Source organism: Pecten maximus, chromosome 19, assembly GCF_902652985.1.
Source record: "Pecten maximus chromosome 19, xPecMax1.1, whole genome shotgun sequence".
Lineage (NCBI taxonomy): Eukaryota > Metazoa > Mollusca > Bivalvia > Pectinida > Pectinidae > Pecten > Pecten maximus.
The window spans coordinates 4691668-4712458 of NC_047033.1; the positions used below are offsets into that span (position 1 = coordinate 4691668).

Below are 20791 nucleotides of genomic sequence, written 5' to 3' on the forward strand. Positions count from 1 at the left end.
TCAGTGTGTACACAGCAGAGTTATACTGAAATTCTGCCCTGGCTATGTACAGGATGCAGGACTCTCAAGAGATATGGTATCAGTGTTATGACTGTCACATGATCCAAACTTACTAGACTGATTACTGATGTGCTTGCTGAGGTCGAGAAGATTTGACGGCATGAACTCGGCGGGCTGAGCTGGTTGGTCACTTTCCACGGGTGTGTACGTCGTCCCTGAAGACAGTGGCACATTTCCGAAAACCGCCTGCCATTCCCGCGTGAAGTCGTCACCCCCTGTTGATGGGGCATTTAATATCTCGTTGAGAATTGTCATGTCATCCTTCTCGACCTCCTCCTGTTCAATATCATCACAGAGTAAGTCCTGTTTACCTGTAAAACATCAAACATGTATTGATTTGGGTTTTATATTATGTAACGTCCTTTTAACAGCCAGATGTGCCAGGTTTGGGAGGTGGAGAAAAGTAGAAGCATCTGGAGAAAAACCACTGGTCTACAGCCAGTACCAGGCAACTGCCCCTCGTAGGTTTCGAACTCGTGGCCCACAGGTGGAGGGCTAGTGATAAAGTGTCGGGACACCTTAACCACTTGGCCCCTCAAACATGTATACACATCTAAATACATTACTGTAAATAAACCTCTTCAATCATTTCTATCCCAACCAGTTTAACCTCATTATAAATATACAAAGTACAACTCTGTTATGATATAGCAAAAAATGTTATGAAATTCTAACTGGAATTTATATTTATATTTTTAAACCTTGAAATCATTAAGTTACGATTAATTGAGCTCTTATCATGTTCTAAAATGTTTTTTGAATCTGGTTTTAATCAATTTTAATTACTTGACTTTTTAGTCATCCATTGAGCTAAAAGGGAAATCAAATATTGTTTTAGCTACAGGTAAGAAGTATTCCATTTTTAAGCTCATATCAAAATCTTATTCCAATGTTTTAATTGATGAATCAGATTTCGTTGAGCTTAAAGTAATTTTTTTTGTTTTAACTATAAAGTTGCCCTATGAACCCAAAGTAAAATCTGATGATTTATGTACAGTAATATATTATGTACTTCGTGTTCAGTCAAGTTCCAACCTGAATATTTTTTAAAAATAAACTTTCATGATTTTACATATTATGTACTTGCTTATAGCTTTCCAGGTTTAGGCAAAAAACTGCTAAATTCTAGCACTTCTAAACTTTAATCTAGTTTTGTTTCCTGATTATATATTTAAAAAATACAGTAATCTCCAGATTTTGGGAAATCCCTCTTTACAATGTATTTTAATGGCCAATATCAGGGTTGACTTAACATTACAATCAAAGTGCCAACACACTATTTACTGAACCTAATAATTGAATTCCTTTTAAACACCTGTATATTTCTTCATCTTACAATACATACAAAGAGAGCTGTGTGGACAACCAGCTGGCAAACTATTCAGTGAGTCTTATTCTCAAATTTTTGTTTTGTTTTTGTTTAACGTCCTATTAACAGCCAGAGTCATTTAAGGACGTGCTAGGTTTTGGAGGTGGAGGAAAGCCGGAGTACCCGAAATAAACCCACCGGCCTACGGTCAGTACCAGGCAACTGCCCCACGTAGGTTTCGAACTCGCAACCCAGAGATGGAGGGCTAGTGATAAAGTGTCGGGGCACCTTAAATAACCACTCGGCCACCGCGGCCCCTATTCTCAAAGTGCATGATTGAGACAAGTAATTCTATATACATTTGATATACATTTAAATATACTTTGATGAGACACTGATATTAACATTTATAACAAATCTTGGTCTGTTCAAAGTTTTACAATAATTATTGTTGCTTTAATTTATAAATATACTATTTGTATATTAATGATGACTTTTGTATATACATGTTTACCGAAAGTGTCTCAAGTCTGGTTTGTCTGGACATCCCTTTGTTAGTAATATTGTATATTGTTTATATCACTGTATTTTACAATAATGTGTGACACTCAAATAAAATGTACTGTATTTGTATTTAGTTTAATAGACACTATTATTTATGTTTTAATTATTCACATGAAACGATGTAAAACAATTGAGAAACCCTGGTACATATGTATTTAATTCAGGCTACTCCTAAAATGAAGTCCTTAATACCTGATAAAATGTGTATGTTCCATCATTTAGCTACTGACAAGGCTTATATATTTTCTTTTGTATGTTGACAACATTTATATGGTTCGTCTTGTATTTTAATTGATGTTCTCCACTATCTTAAATAAATGTAATTGTAATATATATATTTACATGTATAAATATTTTAACTCCTATACATGCAGTATCTCTTGCATTTCGATATAAAGAAATTGAATTGTTTGTACAATGCTGAAGATTTATTTATACTAATGCTACTATTCCTCCTATTTTAGGGAAGGACACCAATTTAAATCTTCATTATGACTTTTGAAAAACAGTTGAACTAAATGAATGTATTGGTTCTCATTAAATTGTATTATCTTAATTCATGGTACAGAACAGCCAAAACAATCATCAATTTTGCACAATCATATGTCAAATAAGTTTTAATTCACTATTTATCAAAGTGAAAATCTGCACTTTGTCCTTTTGAAAGTTTCCCGAGTCATGAAAATAGCTGTTTACTAATTTGTTTTATTTTTTTTTATTTTTAAATTTAAAGAAATTGTCATTTTTTTCTCAGTCCAAAATGAAAACATTAAAAGATTAATTGAAAAAACAGTAATTTCAAAATTAAAAGTTTAGAAAATATCTTTATAGTTACTTTTTATGTACATACTCTAACTTTTAAATTGAAAAGCATAATTATATGAAGCATTAAATATCTTTTAACTTAAATGATTCCCTCTACTTTAAGAACGGTGAAAAGCTGATATTAAAATGTCTAAGTATACATATACATTCTGTGGATCTGAGACCAATTTCAAACTCAATAACGAAAGACGGCCGTGAAATTCAGAATTGAATACCCGATCATTTAAATATAACAAAACAGCTATATCCAATAGAACAACTTCATTTTTAATGCCACATACCTGTAGTTATGCATTGTCCTTCTCTGAATACTGGATAATTAAGGAAGCATTACCGATCAGACTAGGGGAGGTTTTGTCATTTTAAACACTTATATAGTGCTGTGTAGAGTAAAACCTCAGCCATATAAAATGTGGTGAAAGCCTCTTTTCAATACGCGATCAATGAACTGATCAATAATCTACTTCATGCCTAAGCATTGTCAGCTTAAAGAAAACTGTCAATCACAATATACTAAATGTGTTAAGCTCATTTTCATTTTTCCCTCTTTATTAATTGTAACTTTATTAATATGCTAAGTAGATTACTATAATTTAGTAAAAATGCATGTAAATGGATTATAATGAATCGTTTGATTTTTGTTTGTTATACTAACGATGCTCTATAGAACTGGACTCGGTAAAAACCAATCAACTAAATACTCAATACATTACCAAACACTTGCAGTGCCTAGACACAGGACTCTGATTATAGTCTGTTCCAAATTATACTGGAACATATCATAAATCTACAGATTTTGTTATCAAAATTTTATAAAATAACTACAAGATAAACAATTTTTTTTGATCCTGGAAACCTGAAAAAAGACTCGCGACTACACTAAACATGGCACATTTTGAACCACAATACTGGTTGATACCTGCATAATGTAAAAATTTAAAAAAATATCAAAATTGTCTCTTAAATATCTTTTTTATTTTCATTATGTTCTAAATCATTATTTTTAAATGTCAAGAAATCTGTCTCTCTTTCTTCCGAACCTCAGTTCCCCAGCACACATTTGCTTTGTCCTTATCAACAGCCATGCACTCATAATCTTATCTGCCGAACACACGAATAGTAAATGATACACATGTATCCTGGTCCACTTATAGAGAAAAGACCTTGTCCTCAAAAAATAAAAGTACAAATACTTCGTTCACTCTGTACAACTGACTGCCTCAATACCCTGTCCATCTGAATATTTTACAGCCCCCAACATTTTGTCCATGCACCCAAAAAACATGACCAAACTGTAAAATATAACCTAAATAAATATCTTAAATTGTTCAATCCAAAAATCTGAATTCAACTGATCACTCAATGTCAGCCATAAAATACCTGACAAGCTTAGTTATGTTGAAAGAGCTTTACAGCTTCATGCTGTGTGTGGGGAGAAAATAAATCTGTTAATAAACTTTTCTGGAACAGACTATAATGGCTGGTGGGATTACAATGGTAAATGGAAGAACCGACAGTGTCGTCGTAGGTAACATAAAAACATACTTTCTATGACAGTTCTGACTACTGACAGGGACACCAGGACTAAATCCTCCGCAGGTGAGTCGCGTGTTTATAACAAGCCAAGCCAGATATGTTATGTGACATTATCTTTATCTTAACTTCCTGATTTATCCATAATGTGAAATTTTAAAGAATTACTGAGGATTTTTTTGTGCAAAAAATACAATAGGAAAATAGCAGCAATCAATATCAGCTATGATCTACATTTCTTCATAATTTGTTTGAAAATGTAAAGAAATAATAATCACATATCAGCATTTACATTGTGGTTACATGTATATATGATCATTTTTTAACCATTCCTGTGCTCTACTGAGATTAAGCTCTAGAGAAAATCTATTTCATTAACTCTGGTAACAATGACTACATCAATATTGAATGCATGGCTAAATTCAAAGGCTAACAATGGGATTACCTCCCTTTATTTCAATGTCTTATTGTGTAACTTTATATTAACAATGTGTTAACTCAGACAGTCATAATTACGAAGAACATTTCCACTACACACTTGTCCTTCTTTTAAATAAGTACTTTCCCTTAGACATAGAAAATTTAACAGCTTTCTCCCTAAGGAGTTGTGATAGCTCAGTCAGTGAGAGCATGCATCAACCTGCATAACCTCAGGTGCAGATCTGAGGTGCGTGGTTCGATGCTCCCTACCCGTGTCGGGTTGTGTGTCTCGGGGATGAGAAATGGACTGGTCTGCGCTGTTGTAATAAATGTCCTTGCCTTGCAATGGGCATCCTATATGTTATTCAGTGAGGTAGCCACCAGCTACTACAACGATACCTCACCTCAAAATGACTTGCTATTCAGTGGGTGTTTAACCATAAAAAAAACATTTAATATAAGGCAATGTACAGGTGATTTTTTTAATCTATTGCTTGAGTTATTTCCCTTTTATCCAGACATTCATTTTTCGTTTTGATACCAGTGGATAATTGTCAAGAAGTGAAAGTATGATACAGAATAACCATGTTTTCGTGTATTTGTATGTACCTAAGACTAATGCATGTTTGTTCCACATTTCTAGGTGACAATGGAGAGGGATAAGAACCCTGGAGTAAGTGGGGAGGGAAAACAAACACTAGCAGAGCTGCTTGAGACAGATTTACTGAAATGTCCTGGCTGTTCCGAACAGTTTACATCCCCCCTCCTTCTCCCCTGCCTCCACAGTCTTTGTGCAGACTGTGTTCAGGACCTCAGCAGGTCCAAAATACATGAATCAGACAACTCTAATCAGGAACTCCAAAACCAGAATTGTGATTCCAAAGACATTAAATCATCTCACATGGGAAATAGTACTCTAAAGAAATCTAACCTAGGGACTAAACCCACAACTACACAGAATTCCTCTAACGGCAAGTCATGCGATTTACAGACCACCGATGGTGGTGAAGGCACTTCCTCTGAAGATCAGGAATTTGGGCAGGTGTTCCAGTGTCCTATATGTGCATCAAGTATCAATACTCAAATCTTCCCAGTGAACAACTTCCTCAAGCATTTGGTGGAGCTATACACCTACAAAAATGGCCCCACACCTGTGTGTGATTACTGTGCCTTTACTGGTAAATCAACTCCAGCGACTGCACTTTGCCTCGACTGCCATGACCATATATGTGATAGCTGTAGTGATGCACATCGCCGTACAAAGGTCACACGCAGCCACCAGGTGGCACCATACAAACAGATCAAAATGGGAATGTATGACCATGATATCCGTGCACATCAATTACCATTGTGCATCAACCATACACAAGAAAATGTGACATTGTTCTGCGACAAGTGTGAAGAAGTTGTCTGTAGCCAATGTATGTCATCAGGTCACAAAGGTCATAGCACATGCTCTGTGGAGTCCGCTGTGCCAAGGTACAAACTGGCAATGCAAGGGCTCATAAGGGGGCTTGTCAAACAAATTCCATCTATTTCTAAGTACTGTAAGTTTCTGGCCTCTATCAGTACATCTGTAGAGGAGGCAAAGCTCAAGCTTTTCTCTGACTTGGAAAACCAGGCAAACACACTCCATACCATGATCGATGAGCACAAAAACCAGACAATGGAACGTGTTGCATCTACATGTGCCCAGGAAATATGTTTGTTGGAAGATAAAATATCCGGATTGGAACGGGCACAACTTTCCCTAGGTGATAATGCGAATTACTTGGAGTGCCTCTTGGTCCATGGTCAGGGGGAAGAACTCTTATCACTCCATCATTTGGTCACTCATCGCCTCACACAACTTACACATCTAGAATTGGACGGCATCAACAGCAAGCTACGCCTCAACTTCACCCCAACATGTCCTACTAAGGCAGCAGTGTCTACCATGTTTGGTAGCCTTTCTCTGGGACATGTGCCACTGAACAGTGATGAAACTGTCTCCATGGCAACCAATCTTTCCTCCACATTGCTGCCCTCTGTTAAGAACACACCACCAACCACTCTCACCTTCTCTACCAAGTGTGATGATGATATCAAGGATGTTTGGCCGACAGGAGTAGCCATCACCAAAGACAACAGCATTGTCATAGCTGACCGTGACAACAAGAACATTAAAATTTTCAGTAGCAATGGTGAGAGGAAGCTCGTGTTTTGTGGGGAGGGAGAGGGGAAGATTGGGACACCATTTGATTTAACTGTGTTAACAAACTCCAACATTGCAGTTACAGACCGTGAATGTGAGGACGTCAAAGTCTTTACACAGACAGGCAAGTATGTCTTCTCAATCAAAGGACATTTCCGTAACCCACGTGGCATCACAACCAATAACAAGGGCCAAATCATAGTGGTCGACTGTCAGAAACTTCAACTCACTGTACATGACCCAAAAGATGGCAGTCTTCTCAACACCATCACTGCCCGCAACAAGGATGGCACAAATGCACTTGTTGACCCATTCTATGTGTCTGTCAACAGTCTGGGAAATATCTTAGTGACAGACACTGCAGCACCGAACATCAAAGTATTCTCCCCCCAGGGGGCGTATCTGTCCCAGCAGGGCACATACGGCACACGGGACAACCAGACACTGCAGCCTTACGGTGTCTGCTGTGATAGGTATGGCTATCTTTTTGTGGCCGACAATAATAATGATCGGATCCTTCTCCTTAAACCAGACGGTCAGTTCCAGAGGCCACTTCTGACACAGGCTGATGGTCTGTGGCATCCCATGGCACTGACCACTACTAATGACACATTGGTGGTCACTGAAGCACTCGGACAAGTCAAGGTCTATAGATATGTGTGATAGATATCAATGAATCGACTTATATGTGACGGACACACTTATTCTGCTGGTTTGATATATATTGAGTCAAATACTTTTATAAATGTCTATCTTAAGTAAAGCAATATTTACAGCAAAAATGTTTTTTTTTTTAAACCATCTAAAATTAGTCATATGAAGTTATTTCTCAATACCTGGAGTGAAAGCATTTCATAATTCTCACTAAATTTTAATGCAAGACTTTATGTAGAAAATGAAATTAAATGAAACATTGCTTGTTGTTAAAATTTGGAAGATAGATGAAACTGTATGAACATCTGACATCACATATACTATTCAATAAAGTAATTATAATAACCAATTAAATCCGCCCCTTTATAAAGACAGTTGTATTAACTGTCACACCTGTCATATTTGACCTTCCAATGGAGCCAATAACAAAAGGTACCATATGAAAGGTGGTCTCTTAATACAGGTTCAAAGAAAATGACCTGAAAAGGAAAGTTCAAAAATATTCTGCCACATATATCAAATTCATCAGCTGCAACTTTCGTCATCAAATAAATAAGATACCAAAAGGGAAATTGAACAAAATAAAAAGTTCACTAATCACTTAATAAAATGCCTTATTATTATAATGGACAAATACCAGGTATGCACAAAGGTGGTAAAATATTTAGTTTTCAATTTAATTCAATTTCTTTTATTTTCATTATTAAATATATTTTTTAATTCTTTTACTAGGCAAAGCATATTCCAACATTTGTTAAATTCAAAATCAAAAATAATCAAAAAGTCAAAATGGCTGATTTGATTATTTTCAGTGCCTGATTCATTAAAAAAAATTTTGGAGGTATTAGAAATAATATATAGTCACATTCAGTTTTCTATTTTGTTGGTGCAATAACTGATCAGGGTATATATAATGCAACATCATACAAAGATATACCTATAGGAAGATGATCCCTTAACAAAGAATACCACAGATGAATGACAGACACATTTTCCCTTAAGCAGGCAAGCTGAAAACAGTCTTTCTAAAGTATACTATGTGTTTTATAATATCAGGCGAGACGTTATTGCCAATTCACCTTCAAATTAAGACAATAACACACAAGAAATCTTTGAACATCGGCACACGTTGTTATCTGGTTGTTCAATATATCAATATCAAGCATTTTAGAATATTATGAGGATGAAATGAAACAAGTTTTATACAGCATTTACAGAACCAGTATTTCAATGGAAAAAGACGCATTTAATAACAGCCAGGGCCTTTTTGAGGCAGGTTCAATTTATAGTGGCTGGTATGTGGCTACCTCTCGGAACAACATACAGAAGGCCTGTCACATTCAAAACAAGCATGCTGGGTATTGCTGAAGCAATACATGTCCCCGCTAAAAATAGTAACAGTGACCTGAAACTTGAAACTTGACATGTAGCTACTCATACTGTTACATATTACCTTTCACTAACATACCACGAAGCATGGCTGGGTAAAATACAGAAATTTGAGTGGATGGACAGACAGACGGAGGACGAACGGATAGGTAGGAAACATATATACCCCCCCCCCCCCCCCCCAAGTTTCACCGGTACAGGACTAACAAGCAATTGGTGTAAGGTATCATATATACCCATGGAAACTGGAGTCGTGGACACAACCACTACTTAACAGGAAAAGAAATTCTGTAATCCAACTCAGCTTACAGATAAAACAAAAACCAATATCCATGAGCCAGTAGATCAAACCTCACAGCTTTTACAATCTTATATCAAGTATTTCATGATATGGTCCCAGCTACATGTACATTTACAGACATTAGAGTGACTTACTTTTATCCAGTTTTGACATGGGATGCTTCTGTTGTAATGATAAAATTTTTCCACTAAAATCAAAGTCTTCTTGAGAATCATCTACAAGGTCCCCAAAATCCATGAAAGTCTGGCCATCGTCTTGTATGTCTGTCTTGCCTTCTAGTCGTTTTTCTGAAACATTTAAAAAAGGTAATTAGAATCATTTATTATGTTAAATCTCTTATCTTTGTGATATATTGATACATATAAGGCCTGAAACAGACATAGCTTGTGGGTGAGATCTGGGAATTTTTTCTCACATTTTTACTGAAAATCTCAGAATATATACCCGATAAAATGCATTATAAAAGAAAATCCCATCTACAATGTGATTTCTTGAAAAATTCTTCCACAATATTCATGAAACAAGAATTATCCCAGCCTAAATGTGTTATTACACCTGTAGAACAACCAGACAAGGACTTGAACCTGCAGGGACTTTCAAACTCCAGCCAGACATTAAATATTTAAGCTACTTTGCCACAGGTGTGAAGCCCAGTTTTATATATATATAGTTCCACTATACAACTACATATATTTCAGAATGTATTTGACTCACTTGACTAATAGAATCTTTTCCTGCCTTGGGGGTGTGACAAAGAAATCTCAACCCAAGGGGGAATTATGAACGTCCAATCCGAGGCTTGCCAATTGCAAGGGTTGGACATTCATGAATTTCCCCGAATGTTGAGATGTCTTTCTCACACTGATCCCTAGGGAGGGAATGATTATCAAATCGGTGGTCAAGGTATGTTTGTAAACAAATGAACATGGTTGGTGCATTCATATCCTCGTTTGAAAAATTACTCATCACAACCCCAAACAAGAGCTGTTGGAGAACAGCATAGCTTGTCTCACAAATGTTTGTCAATAAATAATCAAAATATATTAATTGGTATGGTTTTGCAAATTGCATTAATAATATTTATATTATTTACTTAATCAGATTGTGTATTGTGTATTCATGCATTATTTTCAAAACCATACCAATTTATATATATGTAAATTATTTATTGACAAGCATTCAGAAGACAAGCTATGCTGTTGTAGATTAAATAAATATATGAAATAATTGCTTTTGGACCTATTTCTTCGTTTTTTTGATAAAATATTATCCTACTGAAAGTTGTCTCCCTTAAAAAATGTGGAACGGTATAAATTGTCTAATGTGAGCATTTTCACATTGTTTTTTTTTTTCAGTTCCACTCCAAGAAGGAATAGTGTAACTCTAGAGGGACTCTTTTACCAAATATCAGCACCCTAGTACAATTATAAAGTGATGTGTTAATAGCTTTCAACACTTAAAAATTAAAAATCTGTTTTTTCCCCAAAACAATCTTTCAGTTTAACTCCGTCAAAGGATAAGTTTAACCCCCACAGGGACCCTAATACCATGTATTACTATACAGGGACCCTAATACCATGTATAACTATATATACAGGGACCCTAATACCATGTATTACTATACAGGGACCCTAATACCATGTATTACTATGCCTTTCAACACTTGCAACATATATAAACTTAATGCAAAGTCCAAAAATTTATAGAAGAAGAAATCCATTTTTTTTTTTAGTTTTACTCCAGGAAAGGATAGTCTTACTCCAGAGGGACTCTATTGCCAAATATCAGCACCCTAGTACAATTATAAAGTGATGTATTAAAACCTTTTAACACTTCCAAGTCCAAAAATTTTTTAAATCTGTTTTTTTCCCAAAAAAATCTTTAAGGTTAACTCCAGCAGGGGGTAGCTTAACCCCCACAGGGACCATATCACCATAAATTACTATGCCTTTCAACACTTGCAACAAAAACTTAACATTTGTAAAACTGATGCAGACGCCGGAGTGACAATATAAGCTCTCCCTCTTCGAAGAGATGAGCTAAAAAGACACTGAAATAAGGTATCAGCGATACTACTGTAAATTACATATATATTGCAAGTATTTAATTTCGCAAACTCACCTCATTCGACTTATTTGCGAATACATAACTTCGCAAATTATGATCTCAAAATGACCTTAAATTTGCGAATGTGGTTAACAGGCCGGCGATATTTCCATTTACCTGTATACGCCTATAGGCTATATAAAAGTGTACTAAACAAAAAAATATCTGTGGTCCCGAATCTGTTGTTGAGAATGAAGTGAGTTGTTTTCAATGTAAATAAAGCTTTCATGCCTATTCATATGTAGTTTTTCTTGTATTATTTCACTGGCATATCCACGACACAGATCACCATTTTTTTTTTTTTAAAGAGTAACCAAAGATAATTTGCCGGTCCCAACTAGCCCAATTACGGAAACAGTGAAGAAACATGTAGAATCAAGCAATATGAAGTACGATATACATGTATATTTATGTATGTACGCCGTCTTCTGGGTGACCATCTGGGATCCTCGGGACCGGACCTACTGCACTTAATTAACTAAAACGTCATCTAGAAGGTAAATTAGTTTGAGTTCAACTACTTCCATAAGTACATCTGGTTCAGAAGGTTAGCACGTGCAATCCGTCATACCCTGGGGGTTGACAGAAATCTCTCACGTCTAAAAAACTGGAGATAAACCTGTGAACTGTGGGAGAAAACGATACATTCTATCATTGTATCCTATTCTCCACTAATAACATGTATCATCCCCCCCCCCGTAAAGGCCTACTGAATATACTTTTTGTATATTTCACAGTTATCCCAGTTTGAACTAGTTCACAGGTATCTAATATTATGCTACACCTTCTGGTCATATACAGATAAATTCGTCAAGGATAAACATACCGTCTGTATTGTCTGACTCGCCTTCATACAGGTTCTGTAGACTGCCAGTCTGTGGTTTATCGTCCTCTCCGACACTCTCATCCTCCAGTGACAACAGCCTGTAACACATCATTAGTATGTGTATTACATCATCAGTATATGTACTAAATCATTAATATGCATATTACATCATCAGTAAATGTACTAAATCATTATATGTGTATTATATCATCAGTATATGTACTAAATCATTAATATGTGTATGACATCATCAGTAAATGTACTAAATCATTAATATGTGTATTACACCATCAGAATATGTACTGAATCATTAATATGTGTAGTACATCATCAGAATATGTACTCAATTATTAATGTGTGCATTACAGCATCAGAATATGTAATGAATCATTAATATGTGTATTACATCATCAGAATATGTACTAAATCATTAGTGTGTGTATTACATCATCATTCTATGTAAAGTACATAATACTACGTCATCTGTATGTGTTCTTAATCAGATTGTGTATGACATCATCATTATCTGTATTAAATCATATCATCATTTTGTGTACTACATCATTAGTTTGTGTACATCAGCATAATTAGCGTACCAACAATTTTTTATCAAATCAGTAAAATTCATTATTGGTTGTGTATCGCGATTCTACTACTGTCACATATAAACTATGGATTTGTTACCATCTGGGTCAACTTTAATGATTAATTAAGTCATCTGAATCGACCTGTAAGTCTATAAGGTTATCTAGTCCCTGTGTATCTACCTGTCACTATCGGAATCGACCTGTAAGTCTATTAGGTTATCTAGTCCCTGTGTATCTACCTGTCACTATCTGAATCGACCTGTAAGTCTATTAGGTTATCTAGTCCCTGTGTATCTACCTGTCACTATCTGAATCGACCTGTAAGTCTATAAGGTTATCTAGTTCCTGTGTATATCTACCTGTCACTATCAGAATTGACCTGTAAGTCTATAAGGTTATCTAGTCCCTGTGTATCTACCTGTCACTATCTGAATCGACCTGTAAGTCTATAAGGTTATCTAGTCCCTGTGTATCTACCTGTCACTATCTGAATCGACATGTAAGTCTATAAGATTATCTAGTCCCTGTGTATCTACCTGTCACTATCTGAATCGACCTGTAAGTCTATTAGGTTATCTAGTTCCTGTGTATCTACCTGTCACTATCTGAATCGACCTGTAAGTCTATAAGGTTATCTAGTCCCTGTGTATCTACCTGTCACTATCTGAATCGACATGTAAGTCTATAAGATTATCTAGTCCCTGTGTATCTACCTGTCACTATCTGAATCGACCTGTAAGTCTATTAGGTTATCTAGTTCCTGTGTATCTACCTGTCACTATCTGAATCGACCTGTAAGTCTATTAGGTTATCTAGTTCCTGCTGATCAGGATCAAGTCTATCATGGATGGATGTATGATGATTAGGGGCGGGAATTTTCGGTATTTCCTGAGCTGGTTCGGCCTGAGTGTCTTTATCATCAGAACAATCCTGGCCTGTGTCATCGGTCAAACAGGACGGTTTCAGCACCGGACTACGGTCAGTTGTTTCATCTTCACTGACTTGCTCTAAATCACTGGCCAAAAAAGCAAAAATGCAGGCTAATACAACACGTTACAACATACAACTACACTAGAAAATAGAGCGGAGCCTTGATCATCCAGTGGTTCTGATGCATTATTGCAGGGACACTAAAGCTGGCACAACAGGGTTAGTGATGGCTGGGTTACGGGAAACTGTTACAATAATATAGTAGTGACTCATGACACACGGTCATTACTGGTAGGATTACTTGGACAACAGTCTTTAAAAGTGGTGGCTGAGTGATGGAGATTCCTTTTTGAGATTAAACGGGGTCCCTCTGTATTAAGTTTGAACACAGTTTTCTGTGCTTCAGATGCTACAGGTAGTGGAAAGATGGTGGGCAACAATTACAAACAATGGCTATAGACCAGTAATGGCTTAGTAGTGGGACAAGTGGACCAGTGGTGACTGGGTATAGAGGGACAAGTGGTGACTGGGTATAGTGGGACCACATGGTGACTGGTTATAGTGGGACCAGTGGTGACTGGGTATAGTGGGACAAGTGGTGACTGGGTAGAGTGGGACAAGTGGACCAGTGGTGACTGGGTATAGTGGGACAAGTGGACCAATGATGACTGGGTAGAGTGGGACAAGTGGTGACTGGGTATAGAGGGACAAGTGGTGACTGGGTATAGTGGGACAAGTGGTGACTGGGTATAGTGGACCAGTGGTGACTGGGTATAGTGGACCAGTGGTGACTGGGTATAGTGGGACAAGTGGACCAGTGGTGACTGGGTATAGTGGGACAAGTGGTGACTGGGTATAGTGGGACAAGTGGTGACTGGGTATAGTGGGACAAGTGGTGACTGGGTATAGAGGGACAAGTGGGACAAGTGGTGACTGGTTATAGTGGGACAAGTGGTGACTGGGTATAGAGGGACAAGTGGTGACTGGGTATAGTCGGACCAGTGGTGACTGGGTATAGTGGGACCAGTGGTGACTGGGTATAGTGGGACCAGTGGTGACTGGGTATAGTGGGACAAGTGGTGACTGGGTATAGTGGGACAAGTGGTGACTGGGTATAGTGGGACAAGTGGTGACTGGGTATAGTGGGACCAGTGGTGACTGGGTATAGTGGGACAAGTGGTGACTGGGTATAGTGGGACAAGTGGTGACTGGGTATAGTGGGACAAGTGGTGACTGGGTATATATAGTGGGACCAGTGGTGACTGGGTATAGTGGGACAAGTGGTGACTGGGTATAGAGGGACAAGTGGTGACTGGGTATAGTGGGACAAGTGGATCAGTGGTGACTGGGTATAGTGGGACAAGTGGACCAGTGGTGACTGGGTATAGTGGGACAAGTGGGACCAGTGGTGACTGGGTATAGTGGGACCAGTGGTGACTGGGTATACCGGGACAAGTGGTGACTGGGTATAGTGGGACAAGTGGATAAGTGGTGATTGGGTATAGAGGGACAAGTGGTGACTGGGTATAGAGGGACAAGTGGTGACTGGGTATAGTGGGACAAGTGGATCAGTGGTGACTGGGTATAGTGGGACAAGTGGACCAGTGGTGACTGGGTATAGTGGGACAAGTGGGACCAGTGGTGACTGGGTATAGAGGGACAAGTGGTGACTGGGTATAGTGGGACAAGTGGTGACTGGGTATAGTGGGACAAGTGGTGACTGGGTATAGTGGGACAAGTGGATCAGTGGTGACTGGGTATAGTGGGACAAGTGGATCAGTGGTGACTGGGTATAGTGGGACAAGTGGATCAGTGGTGACTGGGTATAGTGGGACAAGTGGTGACTGGGTATAGTGGGACAAGTGGACCAGTGGTGACTGGGTATAGTGGGACAACAAGATCAGTTATGGCTGGGTTGTGGGACAAGTGGCCCAGTAGCTTGATAATGGGACCATGCCCGTGAACTAGTGGTGGCTGGATTAACAAGGCTCCACTTAAACATATATGTAACACTATACATACTGGTGGTACAATAGTACATCAACTAGCAAAACAACACATGCAAACTATACAAAGCATACAACATACATGTAGAACTGTAAACTGTGTAAGACTTCACAGTTGTTAACTGTCAAGGAGCAAAACATTAATTTGACATATACTTTCAACATCAAAGTTTTCTCAACTGGTGGTTGTTTTTTGGAAATTTCTAACTTTTAAAAAGTTCCTTTCAAAGGGACCAATATTTTATTTTGAATTTCAAATTTTGTAGAGAAATCCATTTCCAGTTTCCAAAATTTGACGAGAGAAAAAAATTAAACAAATTGACTGGGAAATCATTTCATAAATTCTAGACTAGTATATAATATATAATGGACTGGAATTTGTGCTATAATAAAACAGATTGAAATTCTATAATTTCTAGTCAGTACCACTGCAGATTATTTAAGACATCCTTTGTGAGAGAAAACAATTTTGAATCAAATAGAAATACAGAAATGTCAGTTAACAATCTTTTTTCAAAAGTAACAGCCACAAAATCAAACAAGAAATACATGTCCCCTACTCGCCCCCGCTAGAAATAGTAAACTCTGAAACTTGAACTTGTCTGAGATATTATGGTCAATTTTCAATGTTTGAGTTTTGATCAAAGATCCTCAAGGAATGAAGCTACTAGAGTGCTGACCAACTTTGGCATTACATATGTAAGTACAAGAACTACGGAGAGGAAATCTAAAGTTTTACTGGTAGGGGACTATTAATGTAATGTTCTTAATACATTCATTACCTGTAAACATACTTATTTTGAAATACTCATTTTCAGTGCAATTTCTATCAAATTCATATCTAGCACAATGATGTATTGATGCACCCACATTATTTGCTGTAGAAATTGTATATAGAAAGTGTTATTACCTAAAAGCATATATTAACAGGATGCTTCCATTACAAAATTGTGAAAATGAGATTTCTGTTAAAACATGTATGTTTACAGTATTATATCTAGCACAAAAACACATCAAGTGTGAGTCAAACTTGCAATGTATTATGGGGAACTTTCGCTGATTGAATTTTCACCTTCACTGCACTCCAAAGTGTGGGTGAATTCGTTACATTAATCCTCAAATACGTTGTATACATGTTACGTTTATTGTGAATGATAAAATTAATACTCATGAACAAATATGAAATCTACCATGAATGAATGATAAAAATTCATGAGCGAAAGTATCCCAAAATACATCGGTAGGTAAAAACTAACATTGCGACAACACAAGATATAATCAGTTTTGCAGCCAGATCTGTACTTGGAGTAGAGACCACCTCCACATATCTATAAAACAGTTCCTTATAGGTGACGTCTTATTACAAGTGGTCTCTTATTACAGGTGGCGCCAAATTACAGGTGGCGCCAAATTACAGGTGGTGTCAAATTACAGGTGGTGTCAAATTACAGGTGGCGTCAAATTACAGGTGGTGTCAAATTACAGGTGGTGTCAAATTACAGGTGGTGTCTTTCTAAAGGTTTCTAATTTGTTGGGTCACTTACGCTGTGGGATCAAACTCTTCGTCCGTGTCACGTTCCGCAGGCTCCAGACGCGAGGAATTCTCCAAACGTTTACTGGGTTCTGCTAATTCCTAAAATGTCAATAAATATTTGACCACCTCTGTCACTATAATACGAAGGCATAAGAAATGTTTTGTAATTCCATATACAGTAAAACCTGTCTATAAAGACCACCCAAGGGGAGTCGGAAAAAAACGGTCATTACAGACAGGTTGCCTTTATAGACAGGTCAAAATTATCGCAGCAACTAGTTCTCGTGAAATTGCCAGAAATAACTTGTTATATTGAACATTATTATATATTATATTTCTTTGAAGGGTTAAATCTTTATCAAAAAGACTTTTCGATTAAAAACCCATGAATAAGATATGATTTGTTGAGTCCAAGACAAAACAACTGAAAATAGTCTATTGGATACAAAAGTAACTTTTTTTCATATTTTGTTCTGAAATATTACTAAATGTATTTATCAAATTATCTCTCTTTCTTTCTTAAATAACAACAAACAAACACACAATGATAAATTAATTATGTTTGTGTTACTACTAATTATTTTATATTTTTGACATAAACTGACTTCTTAAAACCAAAAGTTTTTTTTCTGACTCAAATTGAAATCCTGTATATTTGTGGCAGTTTACGACTCTTATTAAGTGTTGACTAATTAAAGATGGCGGCAGTACAAATGCTGGTACCGCAAGCTACGATTAAGAAAGGCTTCATTGGCTTTTATGTGAGTAAATCTTGTTGACAGACCTAGATATGACCAGTAGTTGTTCTTGAAGTGATGTATCCTAGTTGTAATCACAAAATTAACTGACCGTGTCAAATTAAGCCACCTATGCACAGTTGTAATGTAACACACCGACACGCATGACCCGACTCCTCCGAGCCCCAGGCCAGGGCAGCTACAGTAATTATAGGCTAATTGGTGGTAGGGGTCTTTTGTTTATATAATCAGGCCAGAGCCCCGTTCGATTTGTACTCTTCTAAGAAGAGAAGCCTTCTAAGAAGATCGTATTCCGTTATATGTAAATCGAGTAAACCGGGAGAATAAAACAAAAAATAAGCAAGTTTTTAAGTTTTCTCAAACACGATGACACAAACATGTGCATGTATGTGTTATAAATCCTTCTCTAGTGAAACTCATCACTCGCACACTTAAAACATGGTCGCAACCATCTTGGAAGATAAATATTCCAGCTTCGAGACGGAAGAGGTAGAAGATCTTCCAGAAGCAGAAGAGCTTCAAATCGAGTGACCGGAAGATATATTCTAGAATGAGAAGAGTGCAAATCGAACAGGGCTCGGGGTTGCAGGTTTCTTTTGTTTATACAATCAGGCCAGGGTCGAACGGGGCTCGGGGTTGCAGGCTTCTTTTGTTTATACAATCAGGCCAGGGTCTAAACTAAGTCCAATCTTACCTTGATGATACTGAATTCGTAATGCTGATAGCCTTTGAAGCTCTCAGCGACGGCGGACAGGGTGCGAGAAGTTTTCTCCCAGAAATGGAGCAGTGTTGACTGATAGTTAGCTAGGACATGTGAGAACATGTTACATCGACTGGCTGCTAGTAGATCTACTTTCTGCATCACATCTAACTTAAGCTTGTCAAACCGTGCCTTAGTCTTTCTCACCTGTCCTTGTACCTGTTAAACAAAATATTTTGGAAATGAAAATGGAACTGATTATAGCTGATGAGATAAAACCTACCAATAGATGAAACAGACACTTTTGAAAATTTGTAAATAGTCTTCAGTTGCCATTTGTGTTAAAAAGATAACAGCCTTTTCAAACTCTATACACGGTAGTCAAACCTGCCTTAGTGACCATCTGAGTTAAGGGACTCCCTCTCATATATGACTGCATTTTCCTCCCATAGTTATTTACTATACTAGCTACCTGAACCTGTATCAAGAGACTGCCTGTCACATGCGACTCCCTTTATTACCTCCCTTGGAAGGTCATGTATGACAGGATTGTGGTATACTATACTGAAACTTTCTTAATTTCTTAACCTCTCACAGTATATCAATTTAGTATCTTTTTCACCACAAATAAAATTTCCAATTTATCTGCCAATATTATATTTGTTACTTTTATTTATAATAAGTAACTGCATAAGTTAAATAAGTAAATTTCCAATTTATCTGCCAATATTATATTTGTTACTTTTATTTATAATAAGTAACTGCATAAGTTAAATAAGTAATCTCCAAGCCACAAAAGAAAGTGCACATTTCATGTTACACATTAGCTGAATAAAGATCTGTATGGTTTGTCATACAGCAAATTATATCTGTAACAAAATTAAATTGTCATTTGTAACATTTTGGTAATTGTTTCATGTACCAAAGGCATTTTTTTCAGTCCTGAAATGGGTCAATCAAAAAATAACACAGGCAATAAAGACAGATTGAAATCTACATCCCATCTGACAAATAATTTTAGACATGATGTATAGATATGTTTTGTCTAACTACTTAAAACTCAGTTCAAGTTATCAGTTGTTTCAATAGACATTATGAAATTCTTGCCTTCCTAAATTTTTCTAATTGTTTAAATGTATCAGGGTCGAGTTCCTCCGAAACTGCTTTCATCCACAAGAGCGCGCCCCTATATTCTGTCCGTGCACCCTCCATCCTGTTAATCGTCATCAACGTATCCGAAATGGCACGGTACCGAAAGGTTTCCACTTCCTGGTAAAGACGAACTAATGGAACACGTAATGAAAGCCTGTGAAAAAAAAAATGCAAGATCAAAATATTATCATTAGACAAGATTTGTAGTTGCCAAACAGCAAGAACTTCAACTTGAATAAAAGATTCACACATTGTTAACAGACTTTGACTCTTTCCTATCGATGTTCAAAAAATGCTTCAGTGTTTGAAATTTATTTTGCCTAAGTGAATTACATTGCATATCTTTGGTCTTAGTGATATTTTCCAACCTGTAATCAGAAAGATCACCTAAGTGATGTTTTCCAAAACTGATTGTTTTTTTATACTGAAATACATAATGTATTTAAATATTTAGTAATTATATCCCACCTTTGTTGAGCTGCAAAGCTTTGAGATTTGCCGACAGCAGCCATCATTTTACCAGCCCTCGTCTTGTCAATGTTACTTTGTGACTTCAAGAAACGACCCATTCCATTCTCATCCTGTGACAGGGCTGTAAGAAGACCGAAAGATTACAGCTACCTGTTATGAGTATAGATACTGTCAGGGCTTTTTCTCAATGGTTTGGGATGGGGCCTTTTTGTCTCCTTTTGGGAAGAAAATTGGTAAATTGGGAAAGATTTTTGCAGGAGTAAACTGAAATTTTTGGGTTAAATATGAAATAATTTCAACTGAGAATGGGGCCCATTAATGACCCCCAAAAGCCCCCAGAAAAAGCCCTGACTGTACATCTCTATGTGCATGTGTCAGACTAAAAGTAGCTTATAAAGCTGAATAAAGCTATATCTGTGAAATGTAACGATATATAACTTTCATGAGACAGAGTCAAAAGAAGCCTGAGTTT

General features: G+C 37.0%; 2 protein-coding genes across 4 annotated transcripts in view; one reads left to right on the top strand and one right to left on the bottom strand.

Annotated features, from left to right (window-relative positions):
- Nucleotides 1-20791, bottom strand: part of LOC117317372 (islet cell autoantigen 1-like) — a 34212-nt gene that overhangs the window by 3862 nt on the left and 9559 nt on the right. For 2 of the 3 annotated variants that reach the window (XM_033872177.1, XM_033872176.1), the window contains exons 5-12: nucleotides 20317-20440; nucleotides 19804-20002; nucleotides 18691-18915; nucleotides 17249-17337; nucleotides 13541-13783; nucleotides 12182-12279; nucleotides 9384-9536; nucleotides 114-371 (exon numbers count right to left, since the gene is read on the bottom strand). In XM_033872177.1, coding sequence (XP_033728068.1) covers nucleotides 114-371; nucleotides 9384-9536; nucleotides 12182-12279; nucleotides 13541-13783; nucleotides 17249-17337; nucleotides 18691-18915; nucleotides 19804-20002; nucleotides 20317-20440 — 1389 coding nt within the window. The remainder of the gene's footprint in view (nucleotides 1-113; nucleotides 372-9383; nucleotides 9537-12181; nucleotides 12280-13540; nucleotides 13784-17248; nucleotides 17338-18690; nucleotides 18916-19803; nucleotides 20003-20316; nucleotides 20441-20791) is intronic. The other variant, XM_033872178.1, reaches the window with a different exon arrangement.
- LOC117317370 (tripartite motif-containing protein 3-like) lies at nucleotides 4243-7908 on the top strand. The gene is made up of 2 exons (XM_033872172.1): nucleotides 4243-4357; nucleotides 5355-7908. Exon 2 carries the CDS (start codon nucleotides 5361-5363, stop codon nucleotides 7566-7568), a length of 2208 nt encoding a protein of 735 aa, XP_033728063.1. The 5' UTR covers nucleotides 4243-4357; nucleotides 5355-5360; the 3' UTR covers nucleotides 7569-7908.

Coding starts and splice junctions, on each gene's coding strand:
- LOC117317370 (XM_033872172.1), top strand. CDS start 5,361: ATGGAGAGGGATAAGAACCCTGGAGTAAGTGGGGAGGGAAAACAAACA.